The 21217-nt window shown below is 44.7% G+C and overlaps 1 protein-coding gene across 15 annotated transcripts in view; it reads right to left on the reverse strand.

Annotated features, from left to right (window-relative positions):
* The window catches only part of LOC118234757 (receptor-type tyrosine-protein phosphatase mu-like), a 179887-nt gene that overhangs the window by 74213 nt on the left and 84457 nt on the right, over positions 1-21217 (reverse strand). For all 15 annotated transcript variants that reach the window (XM_035431556.1, XM_035431567.1, XM_035431555.1 and 12 more), the window contains exons 8-11: positions 8778-9086; positions 7122-7231; positions 4616-4817; positions 4140-4242 (exon numbers count right to left, since the gene is read on the reverse strand). In XM_035431556.1, the coding sequence (XP_035287447.1) occupies positions 4140-4242; positions 4616-4817; positions 7122-7231; positions 8778-9086 (724 nt within the window). The remainder of the gene's footprint in view (positions 1-4139; positions 4243-4615; positions 4818-7121; positions 7232-8777; positions 9087-21217) is intronic.

A 21217-nucleotide genomic window follows, 5' to 3' on the forward strand; every position in this document is an offset into this window, starting at 1 on the left:
TGGTAGACTTTTTCTACTGTCCCTTTATTACTTCCCCTATATCGATATCAGAATGAAGCAGGAATTCAGGTGGGTTTTCATTTTTAAAGGTCTTTAAAACATGACTGTTTTCTCTCGCCTTTACTGCAAAAAGTGGCAAAACTACTTAATGTGGGCAGAATTTCCTTCATGCATCATACAGTGAGAGTGACTGTCTGAACGATTTGAGTGAAGAGGATGAAGAGGAACGAAATTGATGTCCAATGGAAACGCAGAAGACTGTTTACGGTTATTTTTCTTCTTTTTTTTTGTGGGGGAAGGGGGAATGGAGGCTCTGGCCTGTGGCACGGATGATGGAAAAGCTGTATTTTTGTTCCGTGGTTGGGACGATAAGGGGAGCATTTGTCTTGGCAGCGGGTGAAGAAGGCGGCTTCTGGTCCCATTTGGGACGATTTCAAACATTAGTGTAATACACTGTGACTGCCAGTCAGATCACTAATCCCCTTAAAGGAACATCGTCCCCCCTGGTAAAAATTGTTCTAGGAAACGAATGCTGTCCTCACAGATTACTCTTCAATTCACACTTTGCATTAGGCCATGTTGTGGCAATTGCTAATGATGTGCACATGTATTAAATGCTGACACACTAAGACTGGTGTGAAGGTTTTTGTGAATTTACTCATTTCAGTTATTCTAATTGAAGTAAAACTTGTAGATTTTTGTGCCATCTTTTTGATGTTCTTATTCTTATTTAGTCTAGCACATTATAGTAAATCATCCATATCCACATCCATTCTACCAAATTGTGTAAAAATTGCATTTTGTTATGTTGAGATTCACATAGTTCAGAGTATTACTCAGTATGATATTAGGAAATTATGGAAACAATATTTTGCAGTAGACAACATTTACTGTATGCTATATGACATTGTTAACATTCTGTGCAAAAATATTGTTTCAATGCATGTCCAAAGGCAACTGGGAAACAGATCTGCACTGTTCCCTGACAATATCATTTACCTTACTGTTATACCTTTTCGCTGCTGTAACGTATTTATCCAACATATTATTTCATATAATTACATATTTAGACAAAAATCTACCTGAGGAAAAGCAGCCACATGCACACACACATACACAGTCCGACACCTCTATGAGGCTGATGTATGAATTCTTGGTTCTTTATGACCAAACGCTTCCTCTGGACTATTTTTCTTCAGCAATGTGTCCTAAAATATGTCATGTTGAATCCCCATGCACTTGCCAGCTTTCCACTTACCTAAAAACTTATCACATTGTTAGATGTGGTGAAAAAGCCAGACATCAGAATTCATACATGCTAGAGCAGTTTTCAGAACCTTTTCTTACAACTAAGGACTGTCACACTGTCACATACCACTTGAGTGAAAGGAACATTTTTTCATAAGAACAGCATTTCATCTGTCTCTCACCCTTACTCTACCCCTTCTCTCATCCTTTCTCCCCCTCCCCCCTCCCCCATCTCTCACCCTCTCTCTGGCCCCTCTCACTCTCTCCATTCTCTCTCACACTATCCCTCTCTCTCTCTTTCTCTCTCTAAATCTGACATTCTATTGTTCCTTCCTCCTTTCATTTCTTAATTTGTGCATACTGTATGTGTAAGTCACCAGCTCACTTCTTAAATGTTTATTTTAAACATAACCTAACGGTAATCTAAAAATACAATTCTAGTTCTAATTGCCAATAAACATGTTCATGTTCTACCATGGTGAAACAGCTGTGCTACTCCTAACTGACACCCTTGAAAGAAACTGCCTTCTGTTGTGGCAGAAAAAGTACAAGTAAAACACAACTACGCCATCAATGTAAGTAATACCAGAATTTACATTACACAAATACATCTTTGATCCAAGAAAAGAACTGGACAGAATGGGAACAACTCTTTTTCATCCCCTTCTTCCTTCTCTTTCCCTGGGATAGTATGAATTTCATTTTAAGGTTACATTACTCCAAACTGCCTGTACCATGTAACATGTACCAAATACCATGCATCTCATATCTTAAACCATCATAAATTTTTATTTTCTCTCTCAACAAATGAAAATATACAGGAAGTGTCTATGAAATGTTATACAATTTATCATTCAAAACAGAGGGAAGTGGATTCAGACCGAAGCTAATATCTCAAAAGATAAATTCTGTTTTTAATCTGTTACAGAATCAAAGCGTCCCCTGACAGTAAACAAAAGATAGCCTGACGCTAATTAACAAAGTCTCCGATTCATACCGGTGTGTTAATCGTAATTAAGACTTTGCAACTGGACTTCTGGGAGAGTGGCATTCTGTGTCAGTAATACTGAACTGTACCTGTGACGGATTAAGATTTGATTTGACATTTTTTCCTTTTTTTTTTTTTTTTCTCTCCCTTTTTTTTAGGAAATTAATCTTGGTTATAATGTCAGCGGTAAATGCATTCTGGCACTTCGTCGAGCCTGTCAGGAGCACTACCGGTGAATTAAAGGGTTCTGGACAGTTCAGAGAGCGCAAATTCAAGTGTCAAAAAATGTAATATCTTCCTGACTGAAAGCATTTGGACAATGGCATGGAGGAATCGTAATTTGTTTTTGTTTTCGCTGAATATTTTCCGAACAGTAACGAGGGGCAAAGTCAATTCATAGGTGGCAGTCAATCTACTGTAACCACTATGGAACTTTCTTATTAAATTTTGATACAGTGTTGAAACAATTAAGCAGTAATGTGGGTAAACCCGAACACATCATGGATGCTTGAGATCCTCAACAGCCATAATTTCTTTTGAGGTAACTTCTTTGTTCCCCGAATGTTGTGCACACATCTGTGAAATGACCTTAAAGGCGGCATGCTATATTCACTAACACTGGTGCGTGGGTTATATGTGGAGAAGAGTCAGGAAAGTTGCACTGTGAAATTTCCAGACGTGGTGGAAAGGATGCATCCATTTCCAATGCTAAGCAAAGAAAATGTTTAATTTCACATCTTGGTCAATTGACCATGTTTATCCTGCATCTGCAGTTCGGGCTTACACGCTGCAGCCACTAAGGAAGGGTTGGTTTGTGATGAATCATTAAGACAGTTAATCATAGTATTCTCTTCACTACCCTTGGGCTAAAGAAAATGGACATGATTTACTGAACTCAGGGATGTGGGGATATTTTTTTCCTGAGGAAGAGGAAATGCTCGATTCAATTCACATTTGTCCTTAACTTACAATCAAAAAACTTTTGTTACCATGCATGCATGATTGCATGTAGGGATCATTGTTGGATTTGTTCTGCCAGCCGGGTTACTTGTGCCTGTTGGGTTGCGGTGTTTGTTGGGTTACTGAACCTGTTGGGTTACTGTGAATGTTGGGTTACCGTTACCGTCCACAGCACGCACATTCAACCCAATAATTTCCACTCAATCTCACTGCTGTGACAGGTCAGCTAAACATGTGCATTTTTAGATAAACTCAGAGAGCTTCCGTTTCCAGGATTTGTGAATCGGTGATTATTAAAATTCCCCTGGAGGGCAATACAGGCACGGCGGAAAAAATTTAGCGGGCGGAATCGATTTAGCCCTCAGTCACAGCACGCAGCGATTCTGAAAGGAGAGAAAAGGAGCATGTGACTTCGCTGTGCGCCCGGTCTCAGGTTTTAAATATTGAAAGGGGGTTCCTGCAGAATATTTGCTAATGAAAGAAGGGGGCTTTAGCGGTGTGAAACGCGGCCTGGTCGAGCTGCGGGGCCTGAGCGTGTCAGTGACCCCAACATAAAAGAAATGCAAAGAGGGTGAGATCCCAGTGCCAGCTCCGTCCGCTGCGGGGCTTTGTTCTTATCTTCAAAGGCCGAGTCCCTCTCTCCGGGGCCGACGCGCAAACAACAACGCAGAAAAGAAAAGGGGAGAGAAACTAAATGAAATGCGCTTGAGAGTCAGCGGATGAGATCGGCCTCCATCTTCCCGGGCTGCCCGCCGTTAATGCTAATTAATGGAGACGGCGGCCCGAGACGTGGACAGCCGTTGCGGGTCCGGATCCCGCGCCGCGGCGGAAAGGTGTTAGGGAGAAGACTGAAGAGAGGGAGGGAGTGAGTGTGTGTGTGTGTGTGTGTGTGTGAAGGGGGGGGGGGGGGGGGGGCAGTGTTGGCAGGTGTGAAAGCTCCTACCTGACGGGCGCCCCCCTGCTCTGGGCTGGTTTCAGCAGCACTGTCACCGTGCTGTCAGTCTGATTCAGAGGGGTCTCCTGATCATAGCCGGGCATGGAGGGAGCTGCGAGGGGGGACCGCGGGACAGAATTAATGTGCTTTTGTAGTCACATGATGTGCAGCTGCCTAAAACTTTACAGCTCAGGTACCGGCTTTACACACTTTACAGCTGATACACAGGCTATGCACACTATACAGCTGATAAATAGACATTTACACCCTTTACAACTGATATACTGACTTTACAATGGCTTTACACACTTTACAGCTGATAGCCAGACTTCACACAATTTGGAGTTAATATACATACTTTACAATGCCTCTATTTCCTTTACAACTGATAGACAGATTTTGCAATGCCATTATATACTTTAAAGCTGATATACAGACTTTACAATCCTTTAACAGAAATTAGCAGAAGATGTTGTGTTCCTTACCTGAAATTTTAGTGGTAAACTGGGTGATGACTGGAGGCCCATACCCCTTAGCAGTACTGGCCCTGATAGTGAAGGAATAGGTTGATCCTGGGACCAGCCCCAGGAACACATGGGATGTCTCGTTGCTGTGCTTGAACACCTTCCCACTTTGATTGGACAGGTCCAGCTCTGGGTCGAAGGAGCTCACAGCCTTGTATGAGATCTGCCGATGGGAATGACATCACAAAATGTTTTTACATCATTCGCTGTTACAGTACTCATTCTGTTCATTCTGAAATATTGATGCAAACTTACACAAGCTGAGCTATTTTCTCAGTCAGAAAGAAATGTGCTACAGTGACCTGATATTGAACAACATTATTAAATGGAAAACACTCATATCTAAGGTGATTTAGCGTGCATTTTAAATACTGTCCCTTTGTGAAGCTGAATATTTAACTAAGTAATTCAAGTTGAACACCTTGCTCAGGGGGAACCACAGGTGTCCCAAACAGGATTTTAATTTAAATCAAGTTCCTGATATCACTAATATGAATAACTGTAACTGCAGTGGTTAGTACTCACTCCAGTTCATGATTGGCGGTCATTAAACTCCACTTGTATATGGTCAATGTAGCTATGAAGTGGAAAAGGTTCAGGTTAGAGCTCTCTGCTGGACTGAGACAGATACGGTTCTGGGCTCTGTTTCCCGCTCGCCTCTGAGATGCTGTTCGCTATGCCGGATGCCGGTGTTTTCAGGGAGCGCGCGATCGCTATTGTTTTATTCGATTCCAAGTTCACTTGAGCAGATGATTAGAGGAAGGGCCCTGTGAAAGGAGGGGCGCTGGAGTGGTGAGCCACTTCCCCCTCTCCACCTAATACAACCTCATCTGCTCTAAAAAGCCCCCCTTTAATGAACGACTCCGCCTGCGCGGGAAAGCCTCCGTCATCACGGCGCCATTCTAATTCCAATTAAAGAGCACAAAGGCGGTTTGAGAGCCGTGCAATTTGGATCCATCAGGTGTGAAGGGCTTCAAGCTTCCTCCATTACACCCCGTCTGGGGGCAATGTGTCTACAGACGCTGTGTCACCCAGCTTCAGGACGACATGTTTTTTAAAAAAAATATATATATATTTAACATTTCACTTATTTTTATTGTTAGCTCGTTTCGTTGGTAGGTAATGGACATTCTTGGAATGCTAATCAAATGCTCATGCAGAGCGAGGCAAGGCTTTCAACAGAAAAATGTTGACATTCAAAGTCAGAAGACATTTTAGCAAATGGGTTTAATGTAGTACGATGCTGATTTGCCAAATCTCTAAAGAGCCTGTGGGTTTATTTAATTTTTTTTTAAATCAGATCAAAGGAAAGTTTTCTGACAAGCTAAACTATGGGGAACCAGAAGGACTAAGCAACTGTGACGCACAAAGCCACTCAGGCAATGTTTAGAGTTCTCCACCATAGGAAATGGAGTCCAAATCTCTTTTTGATACCAGAACCTGTCAGCAGTGCGTTGGTTTGAAGGCTTTCGTGCAGTCAAACCAGTGAGAGGGCTCGCATCTACAACTTTCCAGCTTTTTCCTACATCTAGGCAAAATTTGCTGGGACGTCCGTACGCACGCCACACACGCGCGCTTCCATTTTGCAAAATGCGCTGATCCCGCAGGCAGGGAGCGAAATTCTACTCTATCATTTTTACATTTGCGGCAGGAGGCCCGCGCAATCTTCTGATTGCCATTCGCTTGTGCGTCCAAAACGCACGCGAGGAACGGGGGACGACCGCAAGGTACTTTTCGCAGGGTCTCGAAAACAATCGGCCTGTTGGAACAAGCAGAATTCTTGTCAGAGGCGTGCCCACGTTTCGCTGCACAAAGAGGCGCCTGTGACTGGCGCACTAAAGCACACCCCGAGTGTTTATTCAGTGAAGTCAGAGAAATGCCTGGGGATCCATTTGAGGGCCTTTTCTGACAAATGCACCTCAGTGTGCTCCTCTCCAACTGAGCGTGGAAAGTCCCGCCGCCACAGAGACGATAGACGCTTGCCTCTCGGCCGTCGCTCCTGTGTGTCTGCGGCTGCGTCCGCCTCCTAATCAGCCGGTAAATGCGCACCTGTCCTTAATACGGTAAAGACGCCCTGAGAGCCACCTGCGGTTCACAAAGTCAAAGTGCGGAACAGCAGACCTGCAGGAGGACCAACAAAAACCCCTGACGGAGTCCTAAGACCAAAGGTCAAAGGTCACTTCCTGTCTATGCTATAACTGCGCCGGCTCCTTTCCGCCGATTATGTAAACACACCGGAGCTGTGCAGACCACCACAGATTCCATTCCTTTGTTTCATAATTCAGTAGCTGACCATTAAAATCCCTACAGTGCTGTAACTTCCTTAGAAATACCAGGAATGCTGAGGAAGGCAGCCAGTTTGAATTCTAGGTGGAGCAATTTTGTGACACCCTTGAGCAAGGTACTTAACCTCCACTGCTTGAATAAATATCCACAGGAACCAGGCTAGCCCCCCACCTCGGCTTACCTCATACAGTGTGATGATGCCGTACGTTTGCACGGGCTCCCGCCACTTGAGGCCGATCTTTTCTTCGTAAGTACTCCCCTGGATGGACTCGAGAGGTACCGCCCCCGGCACTGATTGGAGGAAATACAAACAGCAAAAACTGTCAGAGGGATGGGCAAAAGAGGCCCCACCCTTGGCGCTAATTGGATGAAACCTCGCCCAAAAACCATCACAGGAAGGAGTAGCAGAGGCACCACCCCCAGCACTGATTGGAGGAAACATCAGCAGAGACAACACACCGGCAGGAGTCGCTACATTTGTCACGTCACACATGCTATGTGTGACGTCAATGGAGACGAGGCTTTATAAAAAAGACAGCAAGTCAGCGGTAACTGAAGGCGACTGCTTCCTTATCTGAGCCAAGATGGATGCAGCTGCTGAAAGCCAATGGAACACATTACTTACTAGTCTGTTTTACTATGGTCTTTAACATTTTTAAAATATTACTTCATATATTTGCCACTAAAAAATTGAAGACAAATAACAAATTGTGGTTTACAGTCAACACAGCCCTAATTCTATGTAATCTTTTCTGGAATAAATCAAATGAGGCCAATATAATGCAAACAGAGGCAAAATATTCACTGAGAGATATAAAACTGAGTGGTTGCAGAACAGAAGCGGAATAAAAATCTTGACATTCATACATAAAAAGTAAAGAGATATAGATCTGGCGAACATTCAGCCAACACCCCCAGGGAAATATCAGGCTTTTCAATCTCCAGTCAATGTTTACATGAACTTAGTGGCAGACAATAAACCTGCCCCCCCTAACCCGGCTATGGATTGCTTTCAGTCTTTAGATTAGAAGGAAGGGTTTTTCAGAGTGCAAGTTGGTCAAAGGGAATATCAGAAGCTGTTTTGATATATGGTGTTCCTTTCGTCTGCTCCCCCCGGGACCTTAACCACGCGCTCATTCCCACCTGAGAGGAACATCGAGGCTGTGTCTGTCGACTCTTTTAAGATTCTGTCTCAGAAATATCTGGGGTTGAAACGACAAGACATCATTTTGTCAGCGGGGCCTGCTTGTGTTCTGGTTCTTTTCTTCTCACGTTCTCGGTGAATTGTTCTAGCGCACAGCGGAGGTCAATTAACACGAGATAGCGAATATTTTTTCCCTCTCAATGCTGTGTCTTTTCACAATGTACTGAATGAAAAGTGTTTTTTTATTTTATTTCTGGTTCTGGTTCCTCTTTATTCCCCTTACAGTTTGGCAAATTCTTCAACAAAACTCAGTCCGCACAAGGGGTTTGACTGATAATATTGGTTATAAAAAATAAATATTTGACATCAAATAATGTATAATATATGTATTAGTTATGTTAACAGCACAGTAAAACTGCTATATTTGTCTTGACACCAAGGAAGTTCCATTTGTTTGAAGGACCTCGGTAAGAATGAAAAAAATTACTGCTTTTGTCTAACAGAATCTCAAACTTTATTTGCAAGAGAAGTTCCACGGCAACAGAAGCAATGAGCTGATGTTTTAGCCTGAATAAGGCCTATAGCTGATGTTATGGGGCATTACATACCTCAAATGTCTGAACATTTCATCAAGGCCATACAATATTTCAGACCAAAAAGTTTAATCCCTCCCCCCACCACCCAGAGGCTTACCGTCCTCGTCGGTCTGCACCTGGATCTCCACGCTCTCCTTGACGCCCTCCGGATTGCGCAGGACCAGCCGGACACTCAGGTTGGTGTAGGGGGCCAGGTTTCGGATGGTGTGCTGGGGGGCGGGGCTTGTGGTGTCGTAGCACACCTCCTCCCGGATCTCCTCCTTGGCCCCGGCCCGGTACCGGTACTGCGCCGTTAGGTTGTAGCTATGGCAACGGGTCACGTTGTAGCCGAAGGGCTCCCAGCGCACGGTGATCTGCTTGGACTGGATGTCCACCACCTCCAACTTCTGGGGCCCATGCATAGGTTCTGTAAGAGAGCACAACACAAACCATTCATACAATTGTTTAACGAGAATATAATTGTCAGCCAATAATTCAATAGAATACTGACACCACACTAGTTAAATAACAAGCAATTACATTTATTGAGCCATATGCAGCTGGTAATGGTAAAAACAGTGAAAACTTTTAGCTTACTATCTCTATACATACAATACATTCATAGAGTTGCATATTTTACTGAAGCAGGTTAAGGTAGAAGCTGAAGGGTACAACAGTTGCATTCCAGCTGGGGATCGAACCCACAACCACACATGTGCAAACCCTGTTGCATAATAATGCTGATGCCTGTCCCATAATATCATTAGATTTATTATATTATAAATATATCATACACTACTGCCCCATATAATATTCATAGCTCACACAACACAGGAATATGACATTACATTATATGCTCTGTATCCTGTTCACCAGCCACCCTTTTCCATTACCCAGTTAATACATAATTTTATTCCTACAAGCCCAGTCAAGCACATCAGCTCAACGGGAGACAGACCATTACGTGGAGCAAGGTGATTCTGACCCCTGGTAATAATGGTCATGATAAGCTACCCCAAAGCCACACAATCGCACACACACAGACACACACACACACACACACACACATTGAGCAGAGATCCCAGAGTCATTTCATCGCCTTGGTCCAAACCCCCAGCCCCCCACCTATCACACTCCCATCACATAACCACCCTCAACCCCCAACCGCGAGCCCCAGGAACACAGATTCCATCCCGGCTTGGCGTGTGGTCTGAGCTGACCCGTACGAGAAAGGCCTGTCCAGTCCCGCAGCGCACCCCCCCACTGCCACCCCCCACCCCACCCCCACCCCTCCTTCTAATCAGGGAGCCCTGCTGCCTCCACGCTCCGCTCCTGCTCCCTCTCCCGTGGGAAGAGAGCAACCAGAACACAAGGTAATAGGATCAATTTCCATCCCAGGTTCAATTCGCAGTCCATTTCTCTGGGAACTTAACACTTTGCCACCTATTACACGCGGCTGGAGCCGGCTCTCTGGCGGACTCAATTTCCCGGGCCCTTGGAGACACACTCGGGCAATTCGGAGGCCCCGGCGCTCATGTTTAACATTCTAATGGCGGACAGGAAACCGAGCCCACTCTGATATTCCATTTGTTTCCTCTTCCCCGCTCGGCAGAAATGACCGACAAGCAAAAAAAACAAAAACAAAAAAGAAACAAATAAAAAAACACAGGGGAATGAAAGGCTGTGAGGAAAAGCCAACAAATGGCTTTGGGAACAGCCTCATGACAGAAATATACACGTTCAGAAATTAAAGAATGCGGTGCCGATGCCGATCTGAACCAGGGTTCACTGCTGTAATGAGAGTTGATTCGACGGCAGCTTTTCACCTTTGATTTCGCAGCAAATTCAAGCCAACAAATTGAGTCCATTTTCAACAGCGCACGCAATGCCATATCGAAGAAAACCGCAACTTACAAAACACAACATAAAAGAGCCTGGAGTGAGCTATATGAACGCATCAGTCCAAAGGTTCTCCGTGGAGAAGTGTAACACTCAAAAAAAAAGTTTGAGCGAAATGTTTTCTTCTTTGTCCTTGTTTGTTATTTTTGATTTTGCACTCTTTCACTAAAGGGGTATGCAAATAAGTAATCACTGCGGTAGCTCTGCTACTTTGGCACTACGTTACTTGTCATTATTTTTGAGAAATGCATAAAGGCAAGAGTAGTATTTTTTTCACAGGGTTCTTTTTTTCTCCTTGCAGCAGGATCTTTCAATCCAGCTGTGATTCGTCCAGACTGGACACACGTAGCTTTTGTTCAGTGAAGTTTGAGGAGTGTGTCAAACTGTCGCAAATGAACACTACTTCCACATACTTCTATCTCTTTGCAAAACTTGAAAACTTAAGGTGCTGTGGCTTACACTTCTGTGTAAAGTGAAAAATTACAACACACAGAAAAACCAAATCCTACCTATTTATACTGAAGGTTGGCTTTTCTGCTATATGTTTACACACGACAAAACACTGGGAGTGTCACACTGAGTGAATACACAGCTCCAAGGGAAATGCACGACCAATAAATATATATTGTAGCTCAAGTAAAATTAAATAAAACATTCTCAGCACGATCTCCAGGTAACACCGTATTATTCTGAAAATCTCATGATAAAAAGTGCCGCAGAAAAGATTTTGAGACGAGAAGAGAAAACGTACACACATCAGTTTAAGAAATATCATTGCTGTAGCACTTTGCTACAGCAGTTCCATCACGGTAGGGTTTTGACGAATAGGACCTTTCTGTGAACAGGTGCGGCGTGTAAAAAAATGCAAACTGTGGTTTTTTCCAGTCTGTTTTTTTTTTCGTATTTCCAACAGGCCCGTGAAATTTGTCACAAGGGACATGTGTACGTTTTTAGTGGCTAAAGTGCTGAGCTGTTCCTGGCACTCATGGGAAACTGGTACACAACTTCCTAGCCCCAAAGACTCCAGTGACTCCAGAGTCACTGTTGCATTCTGGGAAATTGACTTTGACCACATGCAGTCACGCTTTTCCAAGACTGCACAAGGCATCTCATGTTCAGCAACCCATTTACAGAGTATGAACCAAATTGAAGTCATTTCTTCATCTTCACCATCGTCATCATCAACATCATCAACATTTACATCTTAATCATCATCGCAGTCTCTTTCCAAGAGTTCATTCATTCGTACCTTACAAAGAAACACTACACAGTAACTATGGCCAACAGGTGTCCCATAAAAACAGGAATGCACTGTGGTTCTATTTGTCCTGTTTTCAGCCAACACAGCTGTCTTCTGCTAGCAGCCATCTGTGTTTAACAGTGATAGAAAGGGGATCCACTCTACACTGTACCATCTATTATCAGTAGCAGTAGTTTCCTTCAAATGTTTCTGATCACCCTTGACAATGGTATTCATATGTTCGACCAAACACCCTAATGTCAGCTACAGGCAATTGCCTAAATCCTATAAAACTATCACGTCTTCAAGCTTCTTGAAAACTTTTTTAAAAAGCTTTGTTTTCAAAGCTTATCCGGAGAAACACTGATCAAATTAAAACAATCTGTTATGCCTGCCAGGTGATGAGGGAAACAGACGGATCAAAACAACGTCCCCCGTAGCGCCCTTTCCTTCCCCTGCGAGCTGCGAGAAAGCGATGTCGCCAGATAGGACCTGATGCACGGCGATAGAGGACGGCGCTATCTGAGCGCCGGATCGAAGAGCCCAGAATTCAAAAGGCGGCGCGGAGACATTTGATCTTCTCGGCGCTTTAATAAAGAGGATTAGAAACGGCACGTGAGGACCCAGAGGGGAGAGGCAGAGCCTTCAGGAGATTAGACAGACACGGAAAGTGTTTATGAGCAATAACAATGAGCCAGGGCGGCCCCGCCACCCCAGACTCAGACCATCGCGGCGCGCGGCGGGCGGCGGGCCTTCATCCCGGCCCCGCTCGCGGGGCGCGGAGACGCAGCTGCTGCTGCCGCCGCTGCTGCGGGGAAGAGGTGCTTCTGTGAGCAAAAGAGCTCTTCTGAAGAGCACCGGCGTGGCATTTTAAAAAACATGCACCGGAATAAACAGGCAGGGAATGAGAGAGAGAGAGAGAGAGAGATAGAGAGAGTGTGCCTGTGTGTGTGCCTGTGTATGAGTGTGTGCTAGTGTGTGTGTGTATGTGTGTGCTTGTGTGTGATTGTGTGTGTGATAGTGTGCTTGCGTGTGTGTGTGTGTGTGTGAAAGTGTGTGTGTGTTGGTAGTGGTCTGAATAATAGTTGCGGTACCACTTTCTGCTCAGTAGCTGTGTGCATGTGTGTGTTTGCGTGTGTGTGTGTGTGTGATAGTGTGCTTGTGCATGTGTGTGTATGTGTGTGCTTGTGTGTGAGTGAGTGCTAGTGTGCTTGTCCGTGTGTGTATGTGTGTGCTAGTGTGCTTGCGTGTGTGTGTGTGTGTGTGTGTGTGTTGGTAGTGGTCTGAATAATAGTTACGGTACCACTTTCTGCTCAGTAGCTGTGTGCGTGTGTGTGTGATAGCGTGTTTGCATGTGTGTGTGTGTGTGTGTGATAGTGTGCTTGCGTGTGTGTGTGTGTGTGTGTGATAGTGTGCTTGCGTGTGTGTGTGTGTGTGTGTGTGTGAGATAGTGTGCTTGCGTGTGTGTGTGTGTGTGTGTATGTGTGTGTGTGTGTGTTGGTAGTGGTCTGAATAATAGTTGCGGTACCACTTTCTGCTCAGTAGCTGTGTGTGTGTGTGTGTGTGTGATAGTGTGTTTGCGTGTGTGTGTGTGTGTGTGTGTGTGATAGTGTGTTTGCATGTGTGTGTGTGTGTGTGTGTTGGTAGTGGTCTGAATAATAGTTGCGGTACCACTTTCTGCTCAGTAGCTGTGTGCATGAAAAGCCACTCGGCTGATTTGTACACTTGGCTGTTAGTAAGTATGAATCGCCTAACCTTGGAAACAGAAGGGGTTTGTTTTTGCCTTTCTGGTGTGGAAAAGGGCAGCAGTTTCCTAACCAAAGCTGAAACTGCTCATGCGCTGTGAGGCATGAGACTGTGATTTAAGGTGTGCGAACAAACACCCTCTGAACCAAGTCACCTTAACTTCCACGTCAGATGGGTAGAGCAGAAGAAAAGACTATTTTAACAATTTTCTCTGTTTAACATATAAATTTATTCACAGCGAGAACTCAAACGGACGATGTGCACACGACCTGAATATTTACGAGACAGCACAGTAAAAGTGTGAACCCCAAGAACACACCTCGGAACACTACAAGAAATACTGATCCGGTCTCCTCCTGCCTCTTCCAGCAGAACCCCTCAATGCAGGCGCTGCCGTTAAAATGTGCAGCTCACCCCAGCCTGAGCCCGGGCCGCCGAGAAAGTCGACCAGACAAATCGCTGCTGATTTACAGATAAACCGTTTGAGCAAGAAGCGCAGAAACCCCAAGTTGTGTCTGACAGATAAGAGGGCAAGGTCTGCAAACACATGGATGAATTAACAGGAAGGACAAAGCACGTGTGCCTCAAGGAAGGCATTGTTGGGGAGTATGTTTCCAATCAGCTCTTTATATCTGGAGAGTGGTCTCTATACAGTGTTACAGCCACAGGTACGCGAACAGATAAAGAGCAAAGAAAATGATAACAATCCACCACAAACATATGCACAAAACAGGCTGCAGAATCTCCTGAAACAAAGGCTTTATTCACAGTTTCTGAAAGCACTCTGCTCAAGAGAATAGGAAAAAAATTTACATGGGAAGGTTGTGGGTGGATGAACATTGTGACTTTGCATTCTCATTCTGAATGCTTTCTCTCCTTTTCCCAACTTTCTTTTTCATTATTCTTTATGTAACATTCTCAGTGGCACATTGAGAGTGGCACCCTCATTTGCAATGGTGCCACGGTACAATAAAACCCAAAAAAATTATATGTATTTTTTTTAATTAAAAAATTTTAGAATACATTAGAGTGGAGAGAGAAAAAATAATACCAGGCATCAGTTAAAACATCAGCCGCACTCCAAATGAGCAAGATTACAGATCAAAGATCTAAAATATAACCGTCCTTCCGTTTGCCTTCCAGGAGCCGGCCCCAGGAAATGGAAGTTTAAACCCGTCTATTCGCGGAACTATCTGGTGCCCACACTCGGTAAGTAGCGGCCACGCTAAAAGCGCTCAGAATCGCGGGGAGGCCAGGCGCAGAAATCAAATTACGGCGGATGCTCTCCCGGTGACAGACGCACTAAAGTGTGAATTCGTAGCGGACGCGCGGGGTGGCGGCGGCGGCGGCGGGAGAAAGCCCAGCGCCCGCCGCGCTAACGGAAATGTCACACTCTGAACCGCGCGGGGCGGCGGCGCTGGTTTGGGCACCGGGGGCCCGTGTGATGGGCGCCGGTGTAAAGGCTGTCCGCGGGGATGTAAATACACTTCCTTTAGGGAAAACCGAAGCTCCCGCGGGCAGGAGAAAACAGGGATCGGGTTCAAGAGAAGAACTCCTCAGTCTGCTCTACAGCTATTTCCTGCAACAACAAAAAAAACCTGGCTCCCTTCCCAGTCTCCTTTTAATAATAATTATTTGACTTCTCTAAATTAATCGATTGCTGATTCACATATAAATATAATAGCAGACTAATGATACCCTTTGGCAGAGACTGGGGAGCCAGAATTCTATAATATATTAAAACAGCAGTGCATCCACAGGGAATATAAAAATGTGTGTGTGTATGTGTGTGTGTGTGTGTGTGTGTGTGTATGTGTGTGAGCGTGTGTGTGGGTGTGTGCGTGCGTGTGTGTGAGCGTGTGCATGTTACGGGACCGGAAAAAGAGCGGGGAGCCACTTCCTCAGCTGCAGGCTCCAACCATGCTGTTTGAACCAAAATGCATTTGACGTACCTCAGTCATGCAAATTGGCAGTCAGGAGGTCAAGGTTGACTCTAAAGAAATGAATTCTATTAGCCCTTATGCTGCGGGAAAGAGCTTTCGCGCCAGGGAGCCCACACACATATAAATCCCGGATTCGACTGAGTCGAAACTCGCCGTTTAAGTTTCCAGTAGCCCTAACCGAGCAGCTGGAAGCCTTGATGACATCCCGTGGTTTTGAGCTATTACTCAAGCCCAAGGCGATACGTTATTAATATTGTGTATGAGACTGCTTTATCGACCAGGTAGTAAAAGTTCGATACGCGGCTCGTATCCACGGCAGAAAATGGGGTTTTTTTCAAGCCGACCTTGAGCTGTGTAAGCATATGGCGTGCTTCCATTCTTTTTCTATTTATCTTTTATGTACTCTGCTCTCACTTCCTGTTCCCAGTCTGTTTGTCTGTCCGTCTCTCTTCGTTTCCCTGCTCAGAATTGTACTATTCACTAAAATGGATGCTGCTTTTCACTGGGAAAGCAATGGTCGTGCGGCACAGGTTTTCTGAAGAGAGCAGTGCTAGGAGGAAGCCATACCACAATGAAGGGCTTGGAAATCTTCACCTCCTAGAGTGGCTCATAATCCTGGATACCAGTGTGAACATGTAGGTACAAGAGCTTCTATTTATGTTCGGAAATTTAGCTCCATATTATTATCTTTTGCACAAGGGGCTCTTGGGAGTGGTTGGGGGGGGGGTGTGTTGCAGGAAAGGAGGTGAGTGGGGTGCTGGACTAAGGACAGAATTGGTATTCTAGTCATTGTGCAAATTACCACCTGCCCCACTCTTGCCAACATAATTGAATAATTTTAATTTGACATTTAGATAGAACTATTAACAGCTTTCTGTCATTACGGCTTGACATTTAAATAGCGTTTCTCAATTATTAGCACGTTATCACCTTCTGTTAATTCTGACAGGCCGTAGGTCTAACCTTTATCACGCAATTAGATAACATGATTATACACAGTGCAAAACAAGGCAAAAAACCTATTCCTAAAGCCAAGTTTATTTACTGTCCTTCTGGGGAGTGGCTAGGATATTTAAATATTTAAAATAGTACCCACAATCTTGCCCTCTCTACCTGAGTGGGCACTCTAATGTGTTCCTGATGCCAGCATCAGGAACGATTTGATTGGCCTGCATAGCTTGGGGATGCGGGAAGGGTATTAGTCTTGGATGGGGAGGAACAAATTGGGCATGTCTGGAGACACATTTTACTGGGTGGGGTTGGGGGGGGCAGGAAGAGATGGAAAGAAAGGAATCCACACGTCCTCTGCGAGCACACAGGGAGGGAACTTTCACCTCCCAGGAACATCCAGAAGCTTCTGGCGTCTCCCGCGTGCCCCACTACCCCCCGATATAACGGAGTCAGAAGCTCTCCTCTGGCAACCCGAGCCGCACGCCGCTCCCTCACACCAGGGACGCCTCCGTACGCAAACAGAGCCCCTCATTGGACGCGGGGTTTTTCCCCCGAAGGATGTTTCCCTCCGAAAAAAAAAGCAGAGCGCGTTCTGACTGTTGACATGGGAGCCGCGGCTCCCCGCGAGGCGAGACGATGACAACTCAAATTCCGTTCCGGTCGGAACTCGTCTCTCTGCGTGTTTGAGCCCGGCTGAGTGCCAGAATCTCCCCGTCGCTCAGCTCTTTATTAAAGTGTAATTCGCTCCTCCCCGGCAGCGGCAGGGCCCGCCCGCGCTGCGCCGCGCGCTCGCGGCTCATCGTTGTCGCACGGGCCTAAGAGAACACATTTCCGCAATATCAACATTGCCATCTGGGTAATAACAGCGATTTTCATCCTTATCAAATCCTTTTCATAACTCCCGGAAGCAACCAATAATGATTGCCTTTGATAACTGACAATCAAAACTCAATTACTTTCCCAGAGTGCTCTCCTGTACAATGATCCTAAAGTGAAAATGGCCTCCTTCAAACGCTGCCATTTCTCCCTCGCTGCAGTATTAAACACAGACAAACAGCCGAAAATAGAGAACAAATGGTCCTGTCAAAATTATTTTTTTTTCATCCCAACTTCAATAAGAAATATAAATAATACATATCCACCTATAAATGCATAAAATGTGTATTGCCATGAATAAAAGCATCTACTGGAGAAATACACATATTTTTGACAGAGAACATACAGCAATATCTCCAAAGCAGTTAATTTTTACTATATTATTATTCCTTGGTTGTACAGTATATCCACTTGGTCTTAATATTATGGTGTAACGATGTCTCAAAAATAATTGATGAACATTCAAAAAGTGTCTGGAGTTGGCCAATAAAAATTTCCCCCGGGTTTTGATATTACAGGCAACTACGGTAGTGTATTAGAGAAGGACTAATGAGTGAACTGGGGAAAAGCACAGCTCTCTGGAGAAGGGGCGAGCGTTTGCAGTGCTGGATGGCTGCAGTCCGGCAGCCTCTGCACAGGTGCAGTGCCGTTATCTTCAGATAAGTAAGAGCCGAGTCAGATTGAAACCAGAGGACCCTGTGAACCTCATGGATTAATACTGGCCACAACTGTCCTACAGTCACCAGTGGTCACTCCACATGGCTTCACAAAACTAAACACTCACACACACACACACACACTCATACACATGCGCGCAAAAACACACTCTCTCACACAAATACACACACACACACACAAGCATGCACACACACTAAAACACATACACACACAGCCCCAGGTTGATACAACAGTCCACAATTACCAGGCAGAATATAACCAGCAAAATATAAGACATTCAAAAAAATGATGAAACATTTGTGACAAATGAATCATAAAGCCAGGTTACTGATTTTCCATATGTAAAATTAAACCTTCCTAATTCACGCATGCAGAAGGGTTCTCTTTGACTCATGCACTAGGATTCCCTTGCTCCTCAACCAGTGCTGACTGGTCCCACAGGTATGCTTTGAACTCCCGACTGATGAAAACAGCACATCACATTTCCCCACATAAAGACACTAAAAACAGTACCTAAAAAAAGTTCTTTTTTTTCCCAGGGATATGTGGATGAATCTTTGTTATAAGTGGCAAACAGCCTTATTAAAAAAAAGGACAGCACCCCAGCATGCAGACTGATTTGAGACCCCTGGTGCCATCACTCTCTGTCTAACCGTCGCCGCGGGCGCCTGGGGCGCTTTGCGGTGCAGTAAGTTCGAGGAGCTCGAGAGTAATGCCCTACTTTACGGATAAAAAGGCAGGTTTATCTTATTAATGGATCCTCATGTATAATAAATGGCCAAAATTCAATTAAAATTTGTCGGCGCTAACAGCCGAAACAGAGTCAGATTTAAGCGCACGCTCCCGCAGGGCCTGTGCTCCCAGCCAAACGCCCCTCTCTTCTGTCAGCGGTGAACCGACGCAAGCTCACACACAAGTTTGCACACGCACCGCACTTCTTCCACGCTTCTGGCTCACGCACTCACACTGCTCCACAAACCACGTTTACGGCACTTCTCAAGAAAAGTGATAAACATTCTACACCATCACTTGGAAGAAAAGTGAACTTAAATGAATATTTAATGAACTAATTAATTCATTAATGATAATAATGATAAGAATGTTGTCTATGAAGTCTAAATGATGTCTAAAAAGAATAAAAAGAAGAAACGACGACACTGATACAGTTTTGACGGTCTCTGCTTCCACTTTTGGCATGATATATTGTAAGGTAAATTATTGATTGTTCTTCAGTCCTTTCAAACTGGACACCCTAGGGAGACTATATGACATACCACTTCCAATGAAAAGGTTGTTAAAAGGCTGATTTATAAATGCAGTGAACATCCAATTCAAGGTTGTCCCTAGGTACTATTCTCTCATAGAAGCCTCATGGGTGTCATTCAAAAGACAGGTGATCTGGAATAAATGCTGCATACGCTTCCTGCAATACACAGAAGCTGTAAGCATTGACATTGGCTAAAAACCAATCACGCTGTGCGTGGAGTATTTTTGTCATAGGCAGTCCTATTGATTGGCTTTTTCCGAGGATAAATAATGCTTAATATTCTACCATATTCTAGAAGATGAGTTTTCCCGTTGTCATTTAAAAAGGACTGACAGCTATTGTGTGACACACACGCATGCACACACACATGCGCACACACTCAGCAATGAGAAGGAAATTACATTGGAACAAGAATGGGAAATTCCATTGCCTTTTTAACAAGCCAATGAGTTTATAAAGAGAAAGAAATTACCATAGAAATTATGTTTCATCCTGAAAAGCTTGGGATTCCTCAAAACCCAAACTCTGATTGCATTCTTGGAGGGAAAATGCCTGGAGCAGAACAATAAAATGTTTTTTTTTTTTTTCTTCAAATGAAATGCGCAGCTTACCGTACTAATTTAAGCCCTCCCCCTTGGGACAAAAGTACCGTCCCTTTTCCCATCTGCCTATTTCTGTATAACAAAGGCTCCCTGTCTATGGAGCAGGCCCAGATAGAGGTACCAACAGAGCTGCATTAGTTCTATTCACTCATGCTCCCCAAAACCACTCTAGATCCTCTATTTGATAGCCTGGTGCACGATGGAACTTCCCTCACCAGAAGGTCACAAATGCTAGTCCATTACAGACGTCTGAGAAAAGCAACCTTGAGAAAGTGTTAGCATATTCCAAATGGAATGTTATGAGAGAGCACGCGGAACCCATTGCTAATGTTACTCACTGTCCGCAGCTGAAAACCAGGAAAAATCACGAGACAAAAAGAACATCTCACATTATCACAAAACGAAATCCGACGCCACAAACGTAAGGAGCACAACCGCCGTGGCATTGCCTTAATCACTGAATAATTAAGCATTTTGTCTGTCGTGACTCATACTGGTTTGAATAGCGAAGCCCTTTCCCCGCTCTTTTTTGAAAAAATGCCACATAGTCAAAACAATGTTTTGTGATGCATCCCAAGCTTTTCTCAGCTACAGAACTAGGCCTCATTACACAGCTGAGAAACTGCATCCCTTGAAAAAATGGCAGAGGGTGTTGGGTTTAAGTGAATAGTGGGTTTAATTCCCTGGTTGCATTTCCCACATTTGCACAAACAAACTTCTCGTATATGTGAGAACCCAGCAAAGATATGCATGATGTGAGGGGTAACGACATACGACATACAACATATAACAACATACAAATCTCATTTATGCTCTGTTCAAAGTTCAGTGTTGTATTCATGATTCGTGTGCAACTTACAGCAGGATACATGACCCTGCAAACAACACACTGGAACATCTAAATCCAACTGAAGTCATTGCAGCTTCACAGTGTGACGTCTCTTTTCTCTGGTTTACCAAGGCTTATTTGCCAAAGGACTGAATGTCCCTGTGTCTGACCCAGTATCATACAATACTGGAGGTTCTCTGTTTTCAAAATCTGAACCAGGACACGAACCCCATCGAATCACAGCCAGGTAACATACAGTATGCTGTCTTCCCCGATGATGGCAGTAATATCATGCATACGCGGCACGCATTACTATCACCGTGTATAAAGCAAAGGGCCGTCTCCCCCCATACATACAGCCATCACGTAACACCCATCTGGTGACAGGAAGTCAGGTCTAACCTCCCAGAGAAAGGCCCGCTACGGAGGAGCCACCCAGCGTGCGAGGAGGCGCGAGCCGGCTCCTGCGCGTAAACCCCCCCCCGCTCCGCGGCGCGGGCGGCCATCTTCTCATGAATCATGCAGCG

The sequence above is a fragment of the Anguilla anguilla genome, chromosome 8, assembly GCF_013347855.1.
Source record: "Anguilla anguilla isolate fAngAng1 chromosome 8, fAngAng1.pri, whole genome shotgun sequence".
Lineage (NCBI taxonomy): Eukaryota > Metazoa > Chordata > Actinopteri > Anguilliformes > Anguillidae > Anguilla > Anguilla anguilla.